The sequence below is a fragment of the Nymphalis io genome, chromosome 27 (assembly GCF_905147045.1).
Source record: "Nymphalis io chromosome 27, ilAglIoxx1.1, whole genome shotgun sequence".
Classification (NCBI taxonomy): Eukaryota; Metazoa; Arthropoda; class Insecta; order Lepidoptera; family Nymphalidae; genus Nymphalis; species Nymphalis io.
In genome coordinates this window covers 3,500,601-3,520,720 of record NC_065914.1, presented here as the reverse complement: position 1 = coordinate 3,520,720, position 20,120 = coordinate 3,500,601, and the positions used below count along the sequence as shown (strand labels likewise).

The 20,120-nt window shown below is 34.3% G+C and overlaps 1 protein-coding gene across 1 annotated transcript in view; it reads left to right on the top strand.

Moving 5' to 3' along the window:
• Positions 1 to 20,120, top strand: part of LOC126778742 (fatty acyl-CoA reductase wat-like) — an 89,152-nt gene extending 69,032 nt beyond the window's left edge. Inside the window, exons 9-10 of the mRNA XM_050502365.1 lie at positions 19,648 to 19,965; positions 20,090 to 20,120. Of these exons, the coding sequence (XP_050358322.1) occupies positions 19,648 to 19,965; positions 20,090 to 20,120 (349 nt within the window). The remainder of the gene's footprint in view (positions 1 to 19,647; positions 19,966 to 20,089) is intronic.

The following is a 20,120-nucleotide window of genomic DNA, read 5'->3' as shown; positions in this document are numbered from 1 at the left end:
TTTGAGTTAGTTGTAAATACAATATTTAGCGAAATATCACTTAAACAATCGCTATGGTATTAGCGAATGTCACTCATATCTGAATATACCTTATATATTATACAACTACAGATAAATTAAAATAGCAACGATGTACTGACAACAACAAATAATTACTACAGATAATACCATTTATTTGTAAACAAATAAGGTTTTATATAAATTACTTAATCATCAGGAAACTGTTATTAAAATTAATTGTGCATCTGTTTTTACATTAAATTGGTTCCATTTTTAAAATCATAATTGACATATTGTTTATTTTTTATAAATCCATTCTTTGAAATCAAATTTACATTTATAAATTAAAATTTTAAAAAGAAATGTAACAATTAGTTCCTTCTCAATTTATTTTTATCAATAATAACTGATTTCTGCGATAGATACTAGATACTAGTTACGGGGTATTTAGAAAACAGGGGCAGCCAATTAAATAATAATAATTATCATGATAATAAATTCTTTTTAGTATATAATTATTTTTATATATAACAGTTCAGAAATCATAGAACATTTACTTTTTATATATAAAATTTATTGAATATAATCCAATTTGATTTATGCATTGAACGAAGAGTTAAGCCGTTGGGCGTTTCCTTATAAAACTTAAAATCCAAATGTATTATAAATTATCATGATAATTACCAATTAAATATTTAGCAACGTCCAATATTACCCATAATGTTGTTGACCACTTCCGTCGATGAGGCTGTACCACCCACGTCCGAGGTGAGGACCTTGTCAACGTTGATTGTCTTATTAACAGCTCGTCTTATCAGGTCAGCATGGAAGTGGTGACCGAGGTGTTCTAGCATATCGATGGAAGCGTTAATCATAGCTATTGGGTTCGCGACATTCTTGCCAGCTATCGCTGTGCCTGGAAAGATTCAAAAGAACAAAAAATATAAAGTTAGTTAATGTCAAATGCTGCTCTAATGTGGTTTAGTGGCTACACCTCTTCTTGGTGCTAGGATTTTTTTTTATAGAATAGGAAGGCGGAATATCATCAGAGTCATGTAGGTTTTCCTTCACAGATGAGCAGGAGATAAAGCCCAGCGGAGCTCGGATTAAGCCCACAGCCTTCAGTTAAGATTCACTGCTGATATGTATGTATATATATGTTATAAGAATAGTTGATCTCTACAACAGCGCTAAAAAAACGCACGCTAATTTAAAACCGCCATTTTGTTTGGGGACAAAAGAGTGAGGTAAATTATTCATCATTGGCGCGACTTGTGATTTGTTGAATGTGTTCGAAGTAATTTAGTGAGTTATTTATATCAATATTTAAAAAGACCAATTCGAGGTTTTTATAAAATCAGTTTCACTTCTGTATGCTACATGTATTATATATTATTTTATAATCTTACCTAGCAACAAGTTGCATACAACAGTTGTCGATAATCATGTCGTTGTGTTCAATCTCTGGATACTCCTGTGCGAGCCAACGCGAGGTTTCTAGGAACAGGCCATCAGAGAGCTTCATAATATTCGCCTTGTGAACTGTCGTTACCTGAATAATTGAGAAACAAGAAACGTTTATTTAGTAAAGGCAAATAGTACAACGTAAACAAAAAATGGTAGGCACGTAAATGGATCAGCTGATGGTGAAACATCACCAACGCCCATGGACATTGCCTGCTGTAAGAGATATTAATCAATCCTTACAATTTTAATGTGTCACTAAGCTTAGGAACTGAGATGTTATGTAATAATAATATCCCCACCGACGTATCTTTACGTTGCCGACGTGGTGGGGCTTTTGCGCTTCAATGATTCTTAGGGCTATGCCAATAGAGCTACTCATGTTGGATTGGCCTAAGATGAGAAGACAGACCAAGAGAGATACAACCCAAGCCAAGGTGGAACAGCGTACGCCGAGGGCTCCATGACTAAGGGGGTGCTTAGTCGTTAGTATGCGAACTTTAGAGACAAGGGGACCTCTAATTTAATTTACCCTTATCACAGTGAATGCAGGGCTCTGCTGTGATTGACTTTTATGTCCCTAGCTACTTGTGGAAATAATATGATAACTAGGTCCAAAACAAAAAAATATATACAGGCTAACGTGCCATCGTTAGAAGAAGAGTCCACGCAGACTTCTAATTCATCCTCCAAATCTTTATTCCCATTAATACCCTCTTCATCACCAATTTTGTATGCATCTTCACCAAATTCATCACTAACCGGTGCTCAACTGGCAGATGTTGCACAGGAGACAAATTTTGTCAGTGAACCTGTGCCCACCGCCAGTGGTGTAAAAAAACGTAAAAAGTGGAGTATGGAAATGAATAAGTTCATCCTACGTACCTACCTATATCTTACAAATTTAGAATCAGACACAAATTCATATCTTTCTTCATTACATATAAAATTTATAGATAAATATCCACATATGGAAGTAAGCAGACAGAGAATTGCTGACTGACGTAGAGCTATTATATTATATTATATTATACAAAAGAAATTATTATCACAAGAAACCATTGATCAGATTTACGATGAAGTTAGATCAGAATTGCAAGTAATCCAAACTCAGTTACAACAAAACGCTACAAATCTTAAAACATCCCTTAACACACTAACAGGAAAACGTATGAAATGGACAAATGAATGCAATGAAGCAATTATTAGTATTTATTTCAAAATGACACAATTAGAGACTAATAAGACCGCTTATAGAAAACGTTTGTATGAAGAGTTTATAAACTTATACCCAGAGTTTACACACATTACAGAGCAAAGATTAGCGGATCAACGAAGGGCAATAATAAATAATAAATATATTAAACAAGATAGATTAACACTGATTAAACAACAAGTAGCAGATGAAATACTATAATGTATTTCATACACTAACGGAAGACACAGATAATGAACATTTACAAACAACAGAACAAAGTGATATGACACACTACGATGCATTCAATTCTAATTCAAAAACAAACTCACAAGCTAAGAAAATGCAAAACACTACAGTTACATGCACTGATTCCGTTATATCAACCCCTATTGATGAACAAAACATAGAAAGTATCACCCACGATCATGATATGGAGCACCTCAACAACACGCAATCAATGCTTAATACTACCTTAGAAGTAAACACTGAAATAGAGAACACATTCGTACATGCTCTAGAACATTTTCGTGATACTGAACCAACTAGCAGACCATACATTCCTAAACAAATGACTTCTAAAAAGTTTTCATTAATAATGAAATACATACGATGATACTGACAAAATTTGTAAACACTGATACTGATTTTATCATTCTACAGACAATAATTTACTGTGCCGCATGGACAGCTGCTAAATGTAACGGAGCAAGAATGACATTCTCAACACAAAACAACCATCAAAACAAATCATTTAGAAAACCTAGCTGGCAAAGAAGATAGGAAAATAAAATAAATCTACATACATCACGCTACGACCAATAGGAGTGGAGCACAATTAAAAATGTTGCAAAAACAAGAAAATGTATACATTTTAAGAGCTTGCGTTGCGTGCGCTGCGTAAACAGTTACACTCTTGAAAGAAAAAAATTAAATGAAGTTGTTCTAAAAAAAAACTGCGATAGCATACGTCTATCTTTTAAGGTTAACTTACCTTTTCTATAGTAATCAGGATTGTTTAAAAATAATACATTATTTGCGATGTCAGTTTAATAAACCTAGCATTAATCCTTACGAAATATACCGAGGTAAAATTATAGACAGTTTTTAGTACTTTTATAGTTTTGAAATATTTCAACAGCTGGTTAAGTAACTTGTTTAAATATACAAATTTAAATTTCAGTTTTAATATACTCAGTTTAAATAGACACAATTTTCTGTGAAAATTGAAGGGACATTCAAATATGTCGGAATAGATTCAAGGGAATGCTGTTTCTTCAAGGCCAACCTTATGTTGTCCTTTCTAGATCCGGGTAATAACCAATAAATATTAATATCCTTCGAAAATAAAACTAAAAATGTTGTGTACCTATACTAAAATATGATTAGTCTGCTTTTAGTGATTTCTTTACGTAATACGCGGGAGAAACCGCGGGCACAACTAGTTTCCTCATACTTTTATCACATTTAAGTCTCTATGAAAACGAACTTCGTAAATGAGTTCACAGTCACCAGTATGTGAGTATGAATGAGTGAACCTTACAATATAAAGACCTAAAGATAACTAATCTCTTAAGGCTCTTTTTTGTTGCTTCGTCAAGGTCAAAATCAAAATATACTTTATTCAAGAAGCTCGAGAAGCACGTTTGAATCGTCATTAAACAATTTTAATATAAAACTACCACCGGTTCAGAACGTAATTTTCACCGAGAAGAACCGGCAAGAAACTCTTAAAAGTTAGTATTTTTAACAGCCAAAAAATGTCATGGAACAATCATATACAGTTATATCTATATATACTAGAATCTATATATTCGACGGGCCGGTTGGCGTGGTTGGTAGATACTTGCTGTTTATGCCGAAGGTTGTGAGTTCGATTACCACCCAGGACAGACATTCGTGTGTATGAACATGTCTGTTTCATTATGTATTTACAAAAGAAAAGTAGTATATGTAGTATAACAGTTGTCTGGTTTCGATAGTACAAGCTCTGCTAGTTTGAGATCAGATGGCCGTATGTGAATAATGCCCCAGGATATTATTATTATTATACAGTACAAACATCAACGAAAACTTACTCCGTGCTCTTCTGTCATTTATATATACACAGTATTGCCTTTTTTATTAAAAAAATACCGTGAATTTTAATTTTATTTGGAAATATTATATGAATGATTACATTGGAAAATATATGTTGCTTAGTAACCACAGCGGTTCAATATTTCAGTAGCGTATTAAAGATTACGCGCCAGGGCGCAATAAAAAACACCCATAAGAATTAAGGATTAACAGACAAATATATTCTACCGCCAAACATCAATACTTAATATTGTTGTGTTCCGGCTTAAAGGGTGAGGTAACCAGTGTTATTGTACACAATAGCAGTAATTATCGTTCACATTTTTTTTCTGATCTGATATGATGGTTTTTAAATAAAATTATTATTATTAATAATTACAGGCACAAAACATAACATCATAGCACCCAAGGTCGATTGCGCATTGATGATGTAACCTAATATTATGGTTTAAGACATTTATTTCTCAAAAAAGAATACAATTCACTTAATATGAGAAATACACGTTATTAATATAAGTAGATACAAAAATTATGGAACAAGTGGGTATTAGTAATTTCTTAATCTAGTTTGTTATAATTTAACATTGTCGTAGGTGGGTAAAAGAAAAAAGTAAGGATACTATTACGTACCGTTTACATGGCAAGTCCACGGCTATTACATATGATTTTTATTTATTTCTATTGTAAACACTATTACAAATCTATGCAGTGGGAACTTCGTTGCCTATTTGCAGATTGATTTTACAAAATACGTACTTTTGCAGCGTTAACTGCCGTCGTTAGTCAGCATCCCAAAGATGGAGGATGAGGTAGATGCAAGATGTGGTAATACTCAGACTACCACATGTTGCATCTACCTCATGACCCGCCACTCCATCCCGTGTTCGAGAAGGCACCACCAACGCACCTTACTTGCGAAGGTTGACAGCGGCTGTCAGGTAACTAGAGAATGAAATAAATAGAAAAAGAAATCAACCTCATTTTTTTCAATATCATATAGCATAGTTCATTCGATTAAGTAACTTTTTCATCATCTCATCTCATAGAATACTTGCAAAAGTCATATCATTTTGAAGTGAAAATTCTTAGGAACATAGTTACATGAGAGAGAAGAAAGATATGACGTCGAAAGTGAGAGATTATATATATTCTAAGTTTCAATTCTGTCACGTGCATTTTTTTTATATACGATTAATGAATCATTCCAGGCATTTCATTTCATATATTCATTTCATAATGGAACGCTGTTCAATGAACAGTTTCAGGTAAAGAAAACAGTTTATTTTGTTTGAAAAGGCACATCATCAGTACATATGTAAAATACTTGATAATTCGAAACAATTAAGAAATATATATACTGGTGGTAGAGCTTTGTACAAGCTCGTCTGGGTAGGTACCACCCACTCATCAGATATTCTACCGCAAAACAGCAGTGCTTGGAATTGTTGTGTTCCGGTTTCAAGGGTGATTGAGCCAGTGTAATATAATATAAATAACAGGCACAAGGGACATAACATCTTAGTTCGCAAGGTTGGTGGCGCATTGGTGATGTAAGCGATGGTTAACATTTCTTACAATGTCTATGGGTGATGGTGACCACTTACCATCAGGTGGTTCATATGCTCGTCAGCCATCCTATTCTATAAAAAAAATGATATATGTACCAATTCTAGGCAACTAACTGTCTCCGCTAGACAAAAACTAATTGTAATAGATATATTTTTTTAACTGAATTTGGTTGTTAGTTTAACTAAAAAATTACCAAGAAATATATTCTAAAAAAAAACAATAAAACCAAATTTATTATTAAAGCTCTAGTAGTACATCGTTACTTTAATACGAATATTTACGGTCTTACTTATAAATGTTGCTCAGCTGGTAATTACATTAACAATGTTGTCTTCTTCATTCGAATATCAAAAGAATAATGATAGAAAGAGATAAATTGTTTAACTAAACAGCCGCTAATTTACTAGGTACCTATCAATATACATATAACAGTATGTTTCTTATTCAGGTTTGTGATCATTTCTACAACGTCCGCGGTTCTCCTTACGAAGATTTGTGATACACGTTTTAGTATATGTACCGCCGAAGCGAGTACATTTGTGATACACGTGTGATCCTTGTTAAATTTAATTTAATTAAAATGAAATAATAATCTCGAATAGAAAATCATTTAGGAAACTATTCCCATTCGGTTCTAAGATTAAATTACAATGATTCCAATTTTAAAAATAAAATCACAAGTATGTGTGTGCTTATTGCAACTTTTTAAACCACTTCTAACGAACATATTATTTAGCTGAAGATTTACGGACACTCGACTATACGATGCAGTCACTTTTTCATATTTATAGATAGTCTGTGAAAGTTGGTTTAATGTTTAATTTCCCCAGCACCGACTCTCTAGATAGACATATTTTATACATTAAATATTTACATTATGTTTATATTATATGATTAATCATTTTAGGTTATTTAGCCTGTATTTAGGGAGACTATTGATTATTTTGATTATAAATAAAATAGGTACTTAAATTTGAAAAAAAGAACAATTTAATACAAAAGAAAGTATTTCAAAATATTTTATTTTAAAAGTTTTACTCAATAATTTATTTTATGACAATTTATATAATGTTAACAACAATATAGACTAACTCCGGGGCAACTGTTAGTGCAGCGATTCAAGAATTTAATTAAAATGTATTTTTAGGCTGTATAATATTTTCCTTTTTCATTCTAATAACCAGGCCCATAAAAACATACTTCTGAGCAAGTTCTTTCACACGTCTGTGGGTCACTATAATCTCCTATATTCTGCTCGTATTCCTGCTCTTTTAAACTAGTTCTAGCTAGATTAATCGCGTCTACTATCTTCGTCTCTTCTAATGCTATATATATCGCTTCATTAATTGTCCTCAAAAGGAGATAATTTCTGAAATTCTTTTGTTTTAATCCGAGAATTTGTTTATTTCTTAAATATCCATAAACGTTCCTTTCTGAGTCAGCTGTAATTAATGAATAATGATTAAAAATATCCACAAGAAATGCGGTTTGGTACAATACGTATGTAGCAGAATTTCAGTGAAATTTGAATGTTTTTCCTCACCGTCAAGCACAATATGAATTATAAACACAAAATAAGCACATGAGAAGTTAGGAGTGCTTGCCCGGGTTTGATCCCACGATTATCGGTTAAGATTCACGCGTTCTAACCACTAGGCCAAAACATTGGCAGCATATTTTTAATAATGAAGCTAGCTAACTAATAAGGATATTGTATAAAGATCATATGACCACTGACCCATCTCGACTATTATCATTTCGGTATTAAGATTTAAGCTCATCACGGGATCCAATATGTCACCACTGTGTCTGTTATTACACTGGCTCAACGAGTTATTTGACAATAGATTAATCGTGATCGATTCGATCCAATATCCCAGTCTACCAGCATAAAGTCCTAGCAACGGTTAAAGGAATTGATTTCAAGAAATTAAAATAATCAGTCATTTATGGTCAAACTGAAATGCATTTGATGACATTTATTAATTAAAGACATTTTATATAGTAGTTATAAGCAAAAACAAAAACGGATTTCGTTATATATCAGTTTTATTCGTTTTCTATTTGTGCATTCACTAATTAAATGAACCGAATAAATCTATTCGCAAGCTTTATTTGAATTGTCACCGATAATTTATAATAAACCAACACTATCACACACGACACAGTATTTGTATCTGAACATCACTAAAAGTATTCACAAAATAAGAATTTAAACGTTGATGCTCATTTCTATAAACAAATTACCCCCTTATATTAACTTATATTAAAATAGGCTAATAACAGTTCGCACGATACTTCTTAGTAGTGCAGTCGTGTTTTTTGTAGTTGTCTTTGAAGAAGATTTAATAGAAATTCGTGTGTATGCGAAAGACATAATGCCTAAACAATTTTAATTAGCAAAACTACTAAAGAAAGAAAATATATTAAACATATCTCGAATAAAATATGTAAGCCCGTATGAAATTTTAATTCAATTTGAAGAAGACAGTGCAAAAAAATTAATGTCATGTAATAACTTAATAGAAATAGGATGGAGAATGCACAATAGATATGAAGTAGGAATATTATATGGTTTCATAAAGAATGTAGAAATTGAGTTAAGCGAAGAATATATCAAAGAAAATATTACTAGTGACAGAGATTTACTATCTGTAAAACGATTGATGCGGAGAAATGGCGAATCGGACTGGTTAACGAGTGAAGCAGTTCGATTAGGATTAAAGATTCATCTTTACCCCCATATATATTTATATATATATATATATATATATATATGCTTATATGATATGTCCTAAGTTTGGATCTAATCATGCTAACTGTGAGTTAATAAATCTTAAATGTGTTAATTGTTTAGGATCTCATCTACCATTGAGCAGGGATTACCCTATATTCAGAAAAGAAAGAAAAATACGTGAAATCATGACTGAATTTAATTGTACGTATAAAAAGGCTTTAGAAATATCGCTCAGAGTATAAAAGGGCAGCTAGGTGCATTCCGTCAGTTTTTAGCATAAGAGAAAATTCATATTGCTGCTGTATGTGAAACGTCGCTAGACTCAGAAACGAACCTTACAATTAATAAATATATCAATTATCGAGTGGATAGACAAGAGAAGGCGTTGCAGTTCTTACTCATCGTTCTGTTAAAGCTCAAATGATACATTTAAATTCTAGACCTAATTTAGGCATTGAAATAATTTTTGTAAAAATGTATAATTGTTCACATATTAATAATATAATTGTAGTATACTGTCCTTCCTCCGTAAGAACTAGTCAGAGTGATTGGGACCATTTATTTTCTTTAGTTGATAAAAACACACTAATTCTGGGAGTTCAAAATTGGTCTAATAGGGTTGATCAACGAGGTATTCAAATATATAAATCTATATTAGATAGTAATTTTGCAACATTAAACGATTCATCGCCAACTCGTGTTAGACTGGTTAACGGCATTCTACAAGAGTCTTCTCCGGATATATCAATAGTATTATCTAACGTGTTTGAGAAATTTCATTGGAAAGTGACTAATGAGACATCAGGAAGTGATCACCTTATTATCAAAATGACAACTGTTATTAACGCCATATTAACCTCTTAAAAAACGAAATTTTAAAAAAGCGAACTGGCCATGTTATCGGGAATATCTTGATCGCATATTCTCCGACCTAAGATTACCAAAAAATCCTCAACAGGCTTACGTATTTTTTATATCATATTTAAATGAAGCAGCGGATACGTATATTCCAAATAGTTACATAAATCAAAATCCAACACGTAATTTTACCCCGAAACCATATTGGAATAGTAAATTATCAAAATTAGTTGCAGAACGTCGACTGTCTCTTACTAACTTTAGAAAAAAACCCACCAGCAAGTATTCTCGATGTTCTACAAAAAAAAAAATATCTCAACTACAAAAATTCGAAAAGCTGATTCTATTTCGTGGCATAAATATTGTTCGTCATTGAATCAAACTTCTTCCTCAACTGAATTGTGGCAACGTATGCGTTGGATTAAAAGCTATAGAACTACAAAGTCATATATTGTTTTTTATTTTATTTTTTATATTCGCCGTGAGGGCAAATGACTCTACTCCACCTGATGGTAAGTGGTAGTAGAGTCCAAACGCGACGACGGTCAGTACAGACGGGAAAAACGTTCTGCACTAGCCGCTTTCGCCTTGCCGGCCCGCAAGATGCCGCTTCACGCCTCGTTTGAAGGAACCCGGGTTGTAAGAGGAGGGGAAGACGTGAGCTGGTAAGGAATTCCATTTTTCGGAAGTGCGACAAAGAAAGGAGTTACCAAATTTCTTTGTTCGCGATGGAATTGATGAACAACTGACTCACGATGTTTTAAAATCCTTAACCCCCGATTATGTTTCACCCTGAATGTGAGTATGCCGTGATTCCATTCCACCCAGCGACCCAAGCGACTCAAGTGTGAAAATTATAGAGTAGATAATAATATAAAAATATTATATTAAATACTAACTTTAAATGCTTGCAAGCCTTAGCTAATTTTAGAATCTCTCTGGTCCCTTTAATGTTGGTGAAAGTCGCTATTTTAAGAGATTCGCGAAAATTTACGGACGCTGCAACGTGAAAAATTATGTTGACCTGAAATAATAATAAAAAAATAAACAGTTATTAATCTACAATTGACACAGACATACCAATAAAAGTGATTAAGATTTTAAAGTGGAATCCATTTTTACAGACAGGAACGTTGTCACATAACACTATGGAATGTCTTTAAAATAATATATATTGTTTCAGTTGGCACATTTCTGCACAACACGTTGCTATTAATATCGTGCTAGCCGGTAAAGAAAACCATCTGAGGAAACCTACGTGTGTCAGAGCTACATGTGTACCAACCCTGGAGTAGTGTGGTAGAGTAAGGTCCTAACCATTTCCTCAAAACGAAGATACCTTAGCCTATTAGTTAGATTTTTTACCATGGTCCATGGAATTCACGTTATTGGCTGACTGATAGAGAACCTTAGTAAAATCGCTCGTTACCTCATCACTCAGCCTCGCCCAGGTCTTATCATCAATACCCAGGTTATCTTCGCTAGAATCACCTTCTACAATCTCGAGTTTGTTAACAAAGTTTGGCTGTTCCTTAAGTAGTTCTTCGAAAAGCTAAAATGAAAACATTTTACGTAATAAATACTATTGTCTTCTGCGTCGTTAGTCAAGTGGCTAGCTTGAATAGCAGAGTTTTATTAGTCTCTGTGTCTAGTCTCTTAATAGTCTATATTCGTATTTATTAATAAAAATAAAACTATTTACGGCCGCACATAATAAGGATCACTATAATAAAATTAAAACTAAAATTAAATTAATGGGCTCAGTGTGCTACTAAAACCTTTACAGCAAGCAGAGGCTCTCTGATTATCTGTGTTTCTGTTTCTCTTGCATGTGTGTGTATGTGTGTCTAAATTACACAAACTCCAAAAGACATGCTTCAAATTTTCCGCAGCATGTTGCTTTTAAGCAATGCTGATCTGAGATTATACTAACACTAGTTTTTTCCCACTGCTTCGCCTCGTGAGACGGTGAGGGGGTGTGTTAGCAATAGCAGGCTATTCCAAATTATAACCAAATCCGTCAAGCTGATTTTGTCCGTAATTGAATAACAAACATACAAACTTTAACATTTATAATATCTATTCATATTCGCATCGCAACATACCGGATCATCCAAAACAGCTTTAAGTCTTTCTTGGACAGCTTTCCCCTTCTTTACTCGGAGCAACATGTAGACTTTTCTAACATTAGATGATCTAATGAAAAAAATAATTGCTCTCAGGATAAGGGCAAACTTTGCAAACATTACATACATATTGTATAAAGTTGACGAATGAATGGCATTTATTTTATTGCCAAGCAACAGAGGCAGGGATCCTGTTCTAAAACCGTCATTGCCCCACAAATAAGTTACTATATATATGTACTGTACTATGCAGGTTGACTGCCTCGTTGGTCTACTGGCTAGATATAAGACCGCTGACCTGGAGGTCCTTTGTTCAATCGGGCCAACTTGACCTGGGATTTTTATTGGTAAAAAATTATTTGGTTTTTCTGTTAGAAAATTTTCAGTCCGCAGCCCGGGGTTATGAAGTGTGTACACGCCCGTACCTCGGAAACCTCTTTCTGAACGACTAGCGCCTGAACTCTTTCCGGTTATGTCGGATAGCCTTCCCATCGGATTATGAGAGCTAGAGATAGAGAGTGCACCTATGTTTGCGCACACACTTGTGCACTATAATATCTCCTGCGCAGTTAGCTAATCTCTCTTTAGGCTGTTGTGGCCGAAATCGATCTGGAGGACCTTACTATGCAGTACCATTAAAACAAATAGAATTATTCAAAAAAAGAAATTAAAACTCTAAATACCTAAAGATTTTCTCGATCATGTGTTTGCCAACAAATCCTGACCCGCCAGTAACAAAGACCACAGCGTTGTCGTAAAACTTTTGGACTGAAGAGTCTCCGCTTGAAATTGCCTTCTTAATTGCGTCATTCGTTGCTCGCGCTTCTTCTTGAATAGCTTCGATGATCCTCATCTTGTCTAAAACAATAATATGACAAAAATATTTATGATATAATAACTAACTGTATAATAACTAGCTGTAAAATTAGCCATGAGAAAAACATTAGTCCCTATTCCAACATACTTGAATTTCTGTCTCTGTGATTTATTTACTGTGACTGCAAACGATACCTTCCCAGGAAATTGTATCCTCTTAAAACTTAAAGTTAAATTTGTGAATTAAAAAAAGTACTTATTATGAAGTAACTAACTAATTATAAATTTAACAAAACAATGAGAATAAAATATATGAGGCGACGTAATGAAATACCTACCTAACCTATAAACTTTATTTACAAAATTATTTACAAATCGAAAACAAATGCTTAAGTACGAGTGTTTTCAAACTACCTATTAACTACCTGTTGAAATATCACAAAACTATAAAAAGGTACTTAAAACTGTCTATGATCTAATCATGATATTTTTCATAAGAATTAATGCCATGTTGCAAAAACAAGTGCACAAAGTGTAGAAGATGTTGCCGTTCTCATATTGGACTATAAAGCCTCAACCGCAGACATGGTCCCTGATATTCCATTGATTCAACTTAAATCGTCCGCGAAATCGTGTATGGTTACAAAATTATATCGCGGTTTTTTTCTCGAAATGAGTCCAAAGGAAAAGTCAAGTCTATAGGGTCCCTGCAGGTTGTTGAAGTCGGTTCCAACATAACGTTTCTTTTAATCAATATTTAGCCAAATACAGAATAATGGATATCATTCTTACCTTTCCAACGACGTCGCACTTGATTCTCGAAATTAGAAAGCGAGAGACGTTAACAATAAACCGAATTTAATTTTTGCCCCCTTTTATATCGATATAGTTAAGTTTAATTATGAAAACAATGTTCCGTCACATTTGAAATAGACCAAAACACAATACAATGTTATATATATATATATTATCGTCTAGATAGGAGAATGCTTTCACAACAGACATAGATTGTTAGGGGCGGAGATATGCTGGGTAGCGAGAGGTGTTGTAAGAGGATGGTCTCCTTCGAAACGTCATGTCGCCGAAGGAGGCTGCGGGCCAGGTGCACGACGAGAGTGCCTCAACTGACTCGCTTTGCTGAAAAAGACCGGGTAGGAAGCAAACCGTCGAGGCGCAAGCTATTCCGTGACGCTCGAGTTTTACGACCACCTCTCCCCCACTTCATGGGGGACACGCGAAAGGCGTTTTTCAAGCGAGAAGAAAGTACTTCTTTTGGTTAAATTTCTTTCGGACCATCTGACTTTTGAAAGATTATATACATATATTATCGTTTTAGATTTTTTTCTGGTTCTCTTTTTAGTTGATACCATTATTTCAACACAAGGAAGTAGAGGGTGTAAAGTTCCGTGTGATTTTTTTTTTTTTTATAGTATAGGAAGGCGGACGAGCATATGGGCCACCTGATGGTAAGTGGTCACCAACGGCCATAGACATTGGCGTTGTAAGAAATGTTAACCATCGTTTACATGGCCAATGCGCCACCAACCTTGGGAACTAAGATGTTATGTCCCTTGTGCCTGTAATTACACTGGCTAACTACCCCTTCAATTCAAGTACTGCATATTACATACGTATTACAATTTTCTTGAATGTCATTAATTAAAACTGCTTTCTTGCCTCATGTCCACTCTCCACCACCACTCTCTAATCTCTTGTGTGTGCGTTACGCATATATGTATACTCATACTCACTTCGTTCCTAATATATTATTATAATTTAATAAGAAATATATATTAATTTTATGACCCATTTAATGCAATGCAATGCATTTAAGCAAACCTTAATTAAAATTCTTTCAAAGACCGTTAATTTCAATGTTTCACATCCGCTAGGCATCTCGGTACAAATTTAAGAATATATTTTCCAGTGTAATCGAAATTCTGATTATCTGGAAGAAAGATGAAGTCTTTAAGATACTCAGCTGGATGTTGGGAGTCCACAAGGGCTTAGAATATGCGTGTCCTAAGGGCGCGACGTCGGGAAGGAGGTAATCTTAGTCAGATTAGATTAGTGGAGAGAGAGCTTTATTATAAAATTAAAATTGTAAAATGACGAGTCAAAAGTTGCGACAGTCTCTATGAATAAAGTATATATTTTAAATTTTAACAAATCACAAATCGCGACATAACCTACTTATCGTTTGAGAACCAGAAACAAAATGGTGATTCGGAGATTTGACTTGCGTCTTTTTTTATTTAAGCATTTTTATAGAGATTGATTAACAGCCTCGTTGGTCTATTTATATATTAATTTTGTAGTCACAAATAAGGCCGCAGACGCGGAGGTCCTGGATTACCCATAGCCCAGGTCCATATACCCCAGGTCGGGCCAATAAAAAGTTATTGAATTTTTCTGTCTCTAAGTAGCAGCCCGGAGTCTGGAAGTTTCAAGTGTATACACTCCCGTGCCCGGAAAGCACGTAAAGCCGTTGGTCCTGCGCTTGAACTCTTTCCGGTCATGTCGTAATGCCATCCCATCGAATTATGAGAGTAAGGGAATAGAAAGTGCACCTGTGTTTGCGCACAAACTTGTGCACTATAATATCTCCTTCGTAGTTGACTAATCTCTTTTGAGATTGGCCGCCATGGCTGAAATTGTCCGATTGTCTTGCTTATTTAAGTACTCACTTCTTCTTCGATCTTATCAAAGATATTTGGAAAGTTAAATACTTTTTTAATATGACATATTCATAATAAATCCAGTTTTCGCAGATGTACAAAATCTTTCATGTAATAACATGAAAGATTGGGTGTATTGTAATGTATTGGGTTTTTGTTGATTTAAAATCTCACGGAACATTATATTGATATGTAAACTTAAACTTGCCTCGTATTTTACTGATATAAAAGGAAATGAAAAATATATTCGTTTTATTGTTAACGTCAATTGCATTCGTTATTTAGCTTCGAGGATCGAATCCGTAAGGTAAGTTTCTCATTCAGTACCCTCTTTGCCTAAATATTGGTTAGATTTTTTTTTATAAAAGCAAAATCGACTTCAAAATGCCTTTCGGAACTGTAGAATTGATTTAATTTATCGATTACGTAGAATAAAATAAATTTATCTAAGAAAATAGCCGAGATGGCTTAGTGGTTAGAACGCGTGAATCTTAACCGATGCTCGTGGCTTCAAACCCGGGCAAGCACCACTGAATTTTCATGTGCTTAATTTGTGTTTATAATTCATCTCGTGCTTGACGGCGAAAGAAAACATCGTGAGGAGAGCGTTTGGAGCTTGTTTCACCACGCTGCCCTAATTCGGGTTGATATGCCACAGGATCCACATGTGGTAGAATTTCATTGAAATAAGACACATACAGGTTTCCTCACGATGTTTTCCTTCACCGCCGAGCACGAGATAAATTATAAAAACAAATTAATCATAAAAAAATTCAGTGATGCTAGGCTGGGTAACCCGATATCAGCGGTTAAAATTCAGGCGTTCTTAACGTCTAACATCTCGGCATCACTCGTTCGATTCCCTTAATATTATGCAGTATTTATAAATATTTTCTCATTTATATTTTTAAAAATGTATTTTTTATATTTATTATGTAAAATATTTTAATTTCAGCTTTTCGAGGAACTTTTTATGGAACAACCGAACTTTGTTAATAAACTCGAGATTGTTGAAGGCGATTCTAGCGAAGATAACCTCGGTATTGATGTGAAGACTTGGGCGAGGCTGAGTGATGAGGTAACGATGACATTTTTTGTTGAATAAATAAAGAATATTTGGACGGGTACATTTCATGTTAATATTAAGGCTTAACAGCCTGTGAATCTCACACTGTTTATCTAAGGCTCTTAAATCTCCTCTCCTTTTGAGGATAAGGATTGAGGGTTACTGCACTATTGGTTGGTAGAAGCATATGTGGCTTTGACATATGCAGGTTTCCTAAATATTTTTTTCTTTAACGCAGAGTAAGAGGTGAAATGGACCGCGTTGGACAGAAATGTTTCAACCCAACCGTTATAATACAACATTTTTATTTGTTTAATTTTATACTATTATTTCAGGTCAACGTAATATTTCACGTTGCAGAGAGATGCTTAAATTAGCTCAAGTTTGCAAACACTTAAAGTTAGTTAATATTTATACTATTATATACTTTATAATGTTAAACAAAGTAATTGTACTAACCCTTTCAATAAATATTAGAATTAGTGCTTACTTCAAATTATTCATTGAGTCATTTCTCTGGAACATAAATAACAAAATCGAAAATGTACCTAATAAAATTAAAATCACTTTGAATATAATTAATTTCAAAACTGAGGAAGGAGCTTTTAACTACTTCTTTAATTCGTCAATTCGTCTTATAAAAAACTATAATATAACTTTGTGCTGCAATTATTACATTTTTTTTATTATTACCTATGTTCGTAGATCGGTTGTCCACGTCTCTACAGCGTACTCCCACGCCATAAAGAATCGTATTAAAGGAGATGTTAAAGAGGATTTTTACCAGAGTCCTATACCAACAAACAATGATACAACTCGCAGAATGTGTGGATGATGATAAACTTGATGCCATGATCGAACCGTGAGTACAAGATCGTATAAAATTACTATTTACTGCGTCCAAATGTATCAAAAAGTATTTTCCATCTTCTATTTAGCACTTTCGATAGTCTAACGTCGTTTCGATTTATGTCTGGTTACAATATTTAAGAAACGATTTATTAAATATCAGCGTTAGTCGTTATGCTCATTGCCAATTTGGCAAAAGGCAAAGATATAGCTTATAGGATTTCCATGGTGAAATAAAATATATCAATATAATAAGTATTCATATTTTTATTTTTCATTTTTAAGATTTATGGATCAATGGGCAAATAGTTATGCAATCACAAAAGCAGTCGCTGAAGAGCTCGTCAGAGTCATGGGAGAAGGCTTGCCTATTTGTATCTCTCGACCAGCAATCGGTAAAATATGCGTAACAATAAGAAAGCCAAGAAATCACAACAAAATAATTGCAGAAACTACCTTAAGGGCGTGGCCCCATGTCTACAGTACGGCGCGGCGTCGTGCCGCAACGCGGTGCCGTGTACGGTGCACCGCAATTTATTGCTGTTGCTTAGTTTGCATGTGTTAATATCTCCGTCCTCCGGCGCGGCAGCGTGCCGTTACACGGCGGTCGGCTCCGTACCATAGACATGTGGCCACGCTCAAGTCTATTCCAATGGCAGGAATTAAAATAAACTTTGACCTTGAATTGATCATTGGATTTCATTCTGTGAGCAGCCGTAATTACCATAAAATTAATCCTATTATAAAACTCATATTGGAGAAGAGCCGATGAGCTAACTTCTACCGTTACGAAAACGAAATATTATGTAATATAAAAATGTCGAAAAATGTTGAGATATTGAGAAATTGTTTACCAAACTGGTAATGAAATTACAAGGAATTCTCCTCATTTACCTTCTCCCTCCTTCTTCACGTCTACTGCCTAGAGCCCGAAGTTGATTGCAAGTTCTATCGTTACACTACTTTTAAATTTTTAGGTAATTCTTGGAGTATCTCTAGGCGTTGTACGTGTGTTTTGGAATAATTTGAAAATAAAATCGATTTCGTACCTGTGGATATCGTAACCAATACAATGATAACTGCAGCGGTGGAGACCCACGACAGATCTATAGCAGGAAACCAACAGCCAATTGTTTATACAGTTAGTGGCAAAAGAAATCCACTGATTTTCGGTAAGTATTGTATGAAGCGAATTGCCCAATAATTATTTTCGTGTTATAAGGATTTCTTCTAAGTACCAAATCTTTGTGATCTGTAACATATTTTTTATCCCCAATTTTGAAAGTTATATAGAACTGCTATGATTTACTCATGCTAGAAATACTTGTACTTAAGATTTTATTTTATTTGAGTTTTTGTAAGCAATATAAATTTTATAATGATATAACTGACAGACCGAATATCTCAGTTCCCAAGGTTGGTAGCGCATTGGCGATAATAGGAATGGTTATTATTTCTTACATCGCCAATGTCTATGAGCGGTGATAACCACTTACCATCAGGTAAGTGCTCCATCCAAGTCCCAGATGCTCGTCCACCTGCCTACATAATAAAAAAAAATTGAGCCAAATCGTATAAAATATAATATCCGCATTACAGGGGAACTCGTGAATATTATGAAAAATGAATCAAGGGCTCTTGTACCTACAAAAGCATTATGGTACTGCGGCACATTTGATACCCCATATAAGTTTCTCTACTTAATACTAACATTGATATTACATTACATTCCTGCTGTTATAATTGATGGATGCTGTTTGTTGATTGGACAAAAAGCAAGGTATTATTAATACGTTTGTAAGACTTTAAACATAGAGCCAAATTGATAAAAAAAAAAATCGCTTGATCCTTTGTTGTTGATGGTTTCTTGAATGATTTCGGCCACACGGACATTTTGTTGGACTAGCCAACTGAGCAGAACAGATTAAAGTAAAGGCATGTGTACGCAAAGTGCCATCGGCTTATGAGTGATAAGCCGATGGGACGGCAAATCCGAACGGAAATCATTCAGACGCAGAGCGAAATTTATATACAGGAGTGTACACACTGCTAACTCCAAACTATTAGAAGTGAAGCGAAGTTCTCGACAGAAAAACCCAAGAAATACTTTTGGAATCTTAAAAGCTAACCACTAGACCAAAAACGGAGCGATTGTGTCATACAAATTAGGGGAACGATTTTAGATAATGTGTTTTTTTTTAAATTTTCAGGTTATTTAAGGTACACAATTTGGTGCGATCCCTTTCGTCGGCGTTAGCGTATTTCACAAACAATGAATGGAACTTCCACGACGCGAACACTCTGAGTCTACACAACAAGTTATCGGAAACTGACAAAGTAATATACAATTGTGATATTTCATCTGTAGACATGAAGGAATTCGTTTTAGTTTGGTGTTACGGAGTTGTAAAATATATCGTAAAAGAAGACATGGAGAACAGAAGTTACGCCTTATGGAAGCAGTCGGTGTTGAGAATAGTACATTATATAGTACTCCCATTGTACTTGTACGGGTTATTTAAACTGACGTCGGCTGTCATTAGTTTATATATTTTGTTGTTGTCATGTTTTGTAAGTACTTATTTGTATTATTTTAAATTGGTACTTTGCGATACATGGTCATGTGAAAACTCTGTTTTATGGCATCCACAGTATTTGGTCCCGATTTTGCAAGACCAAATAA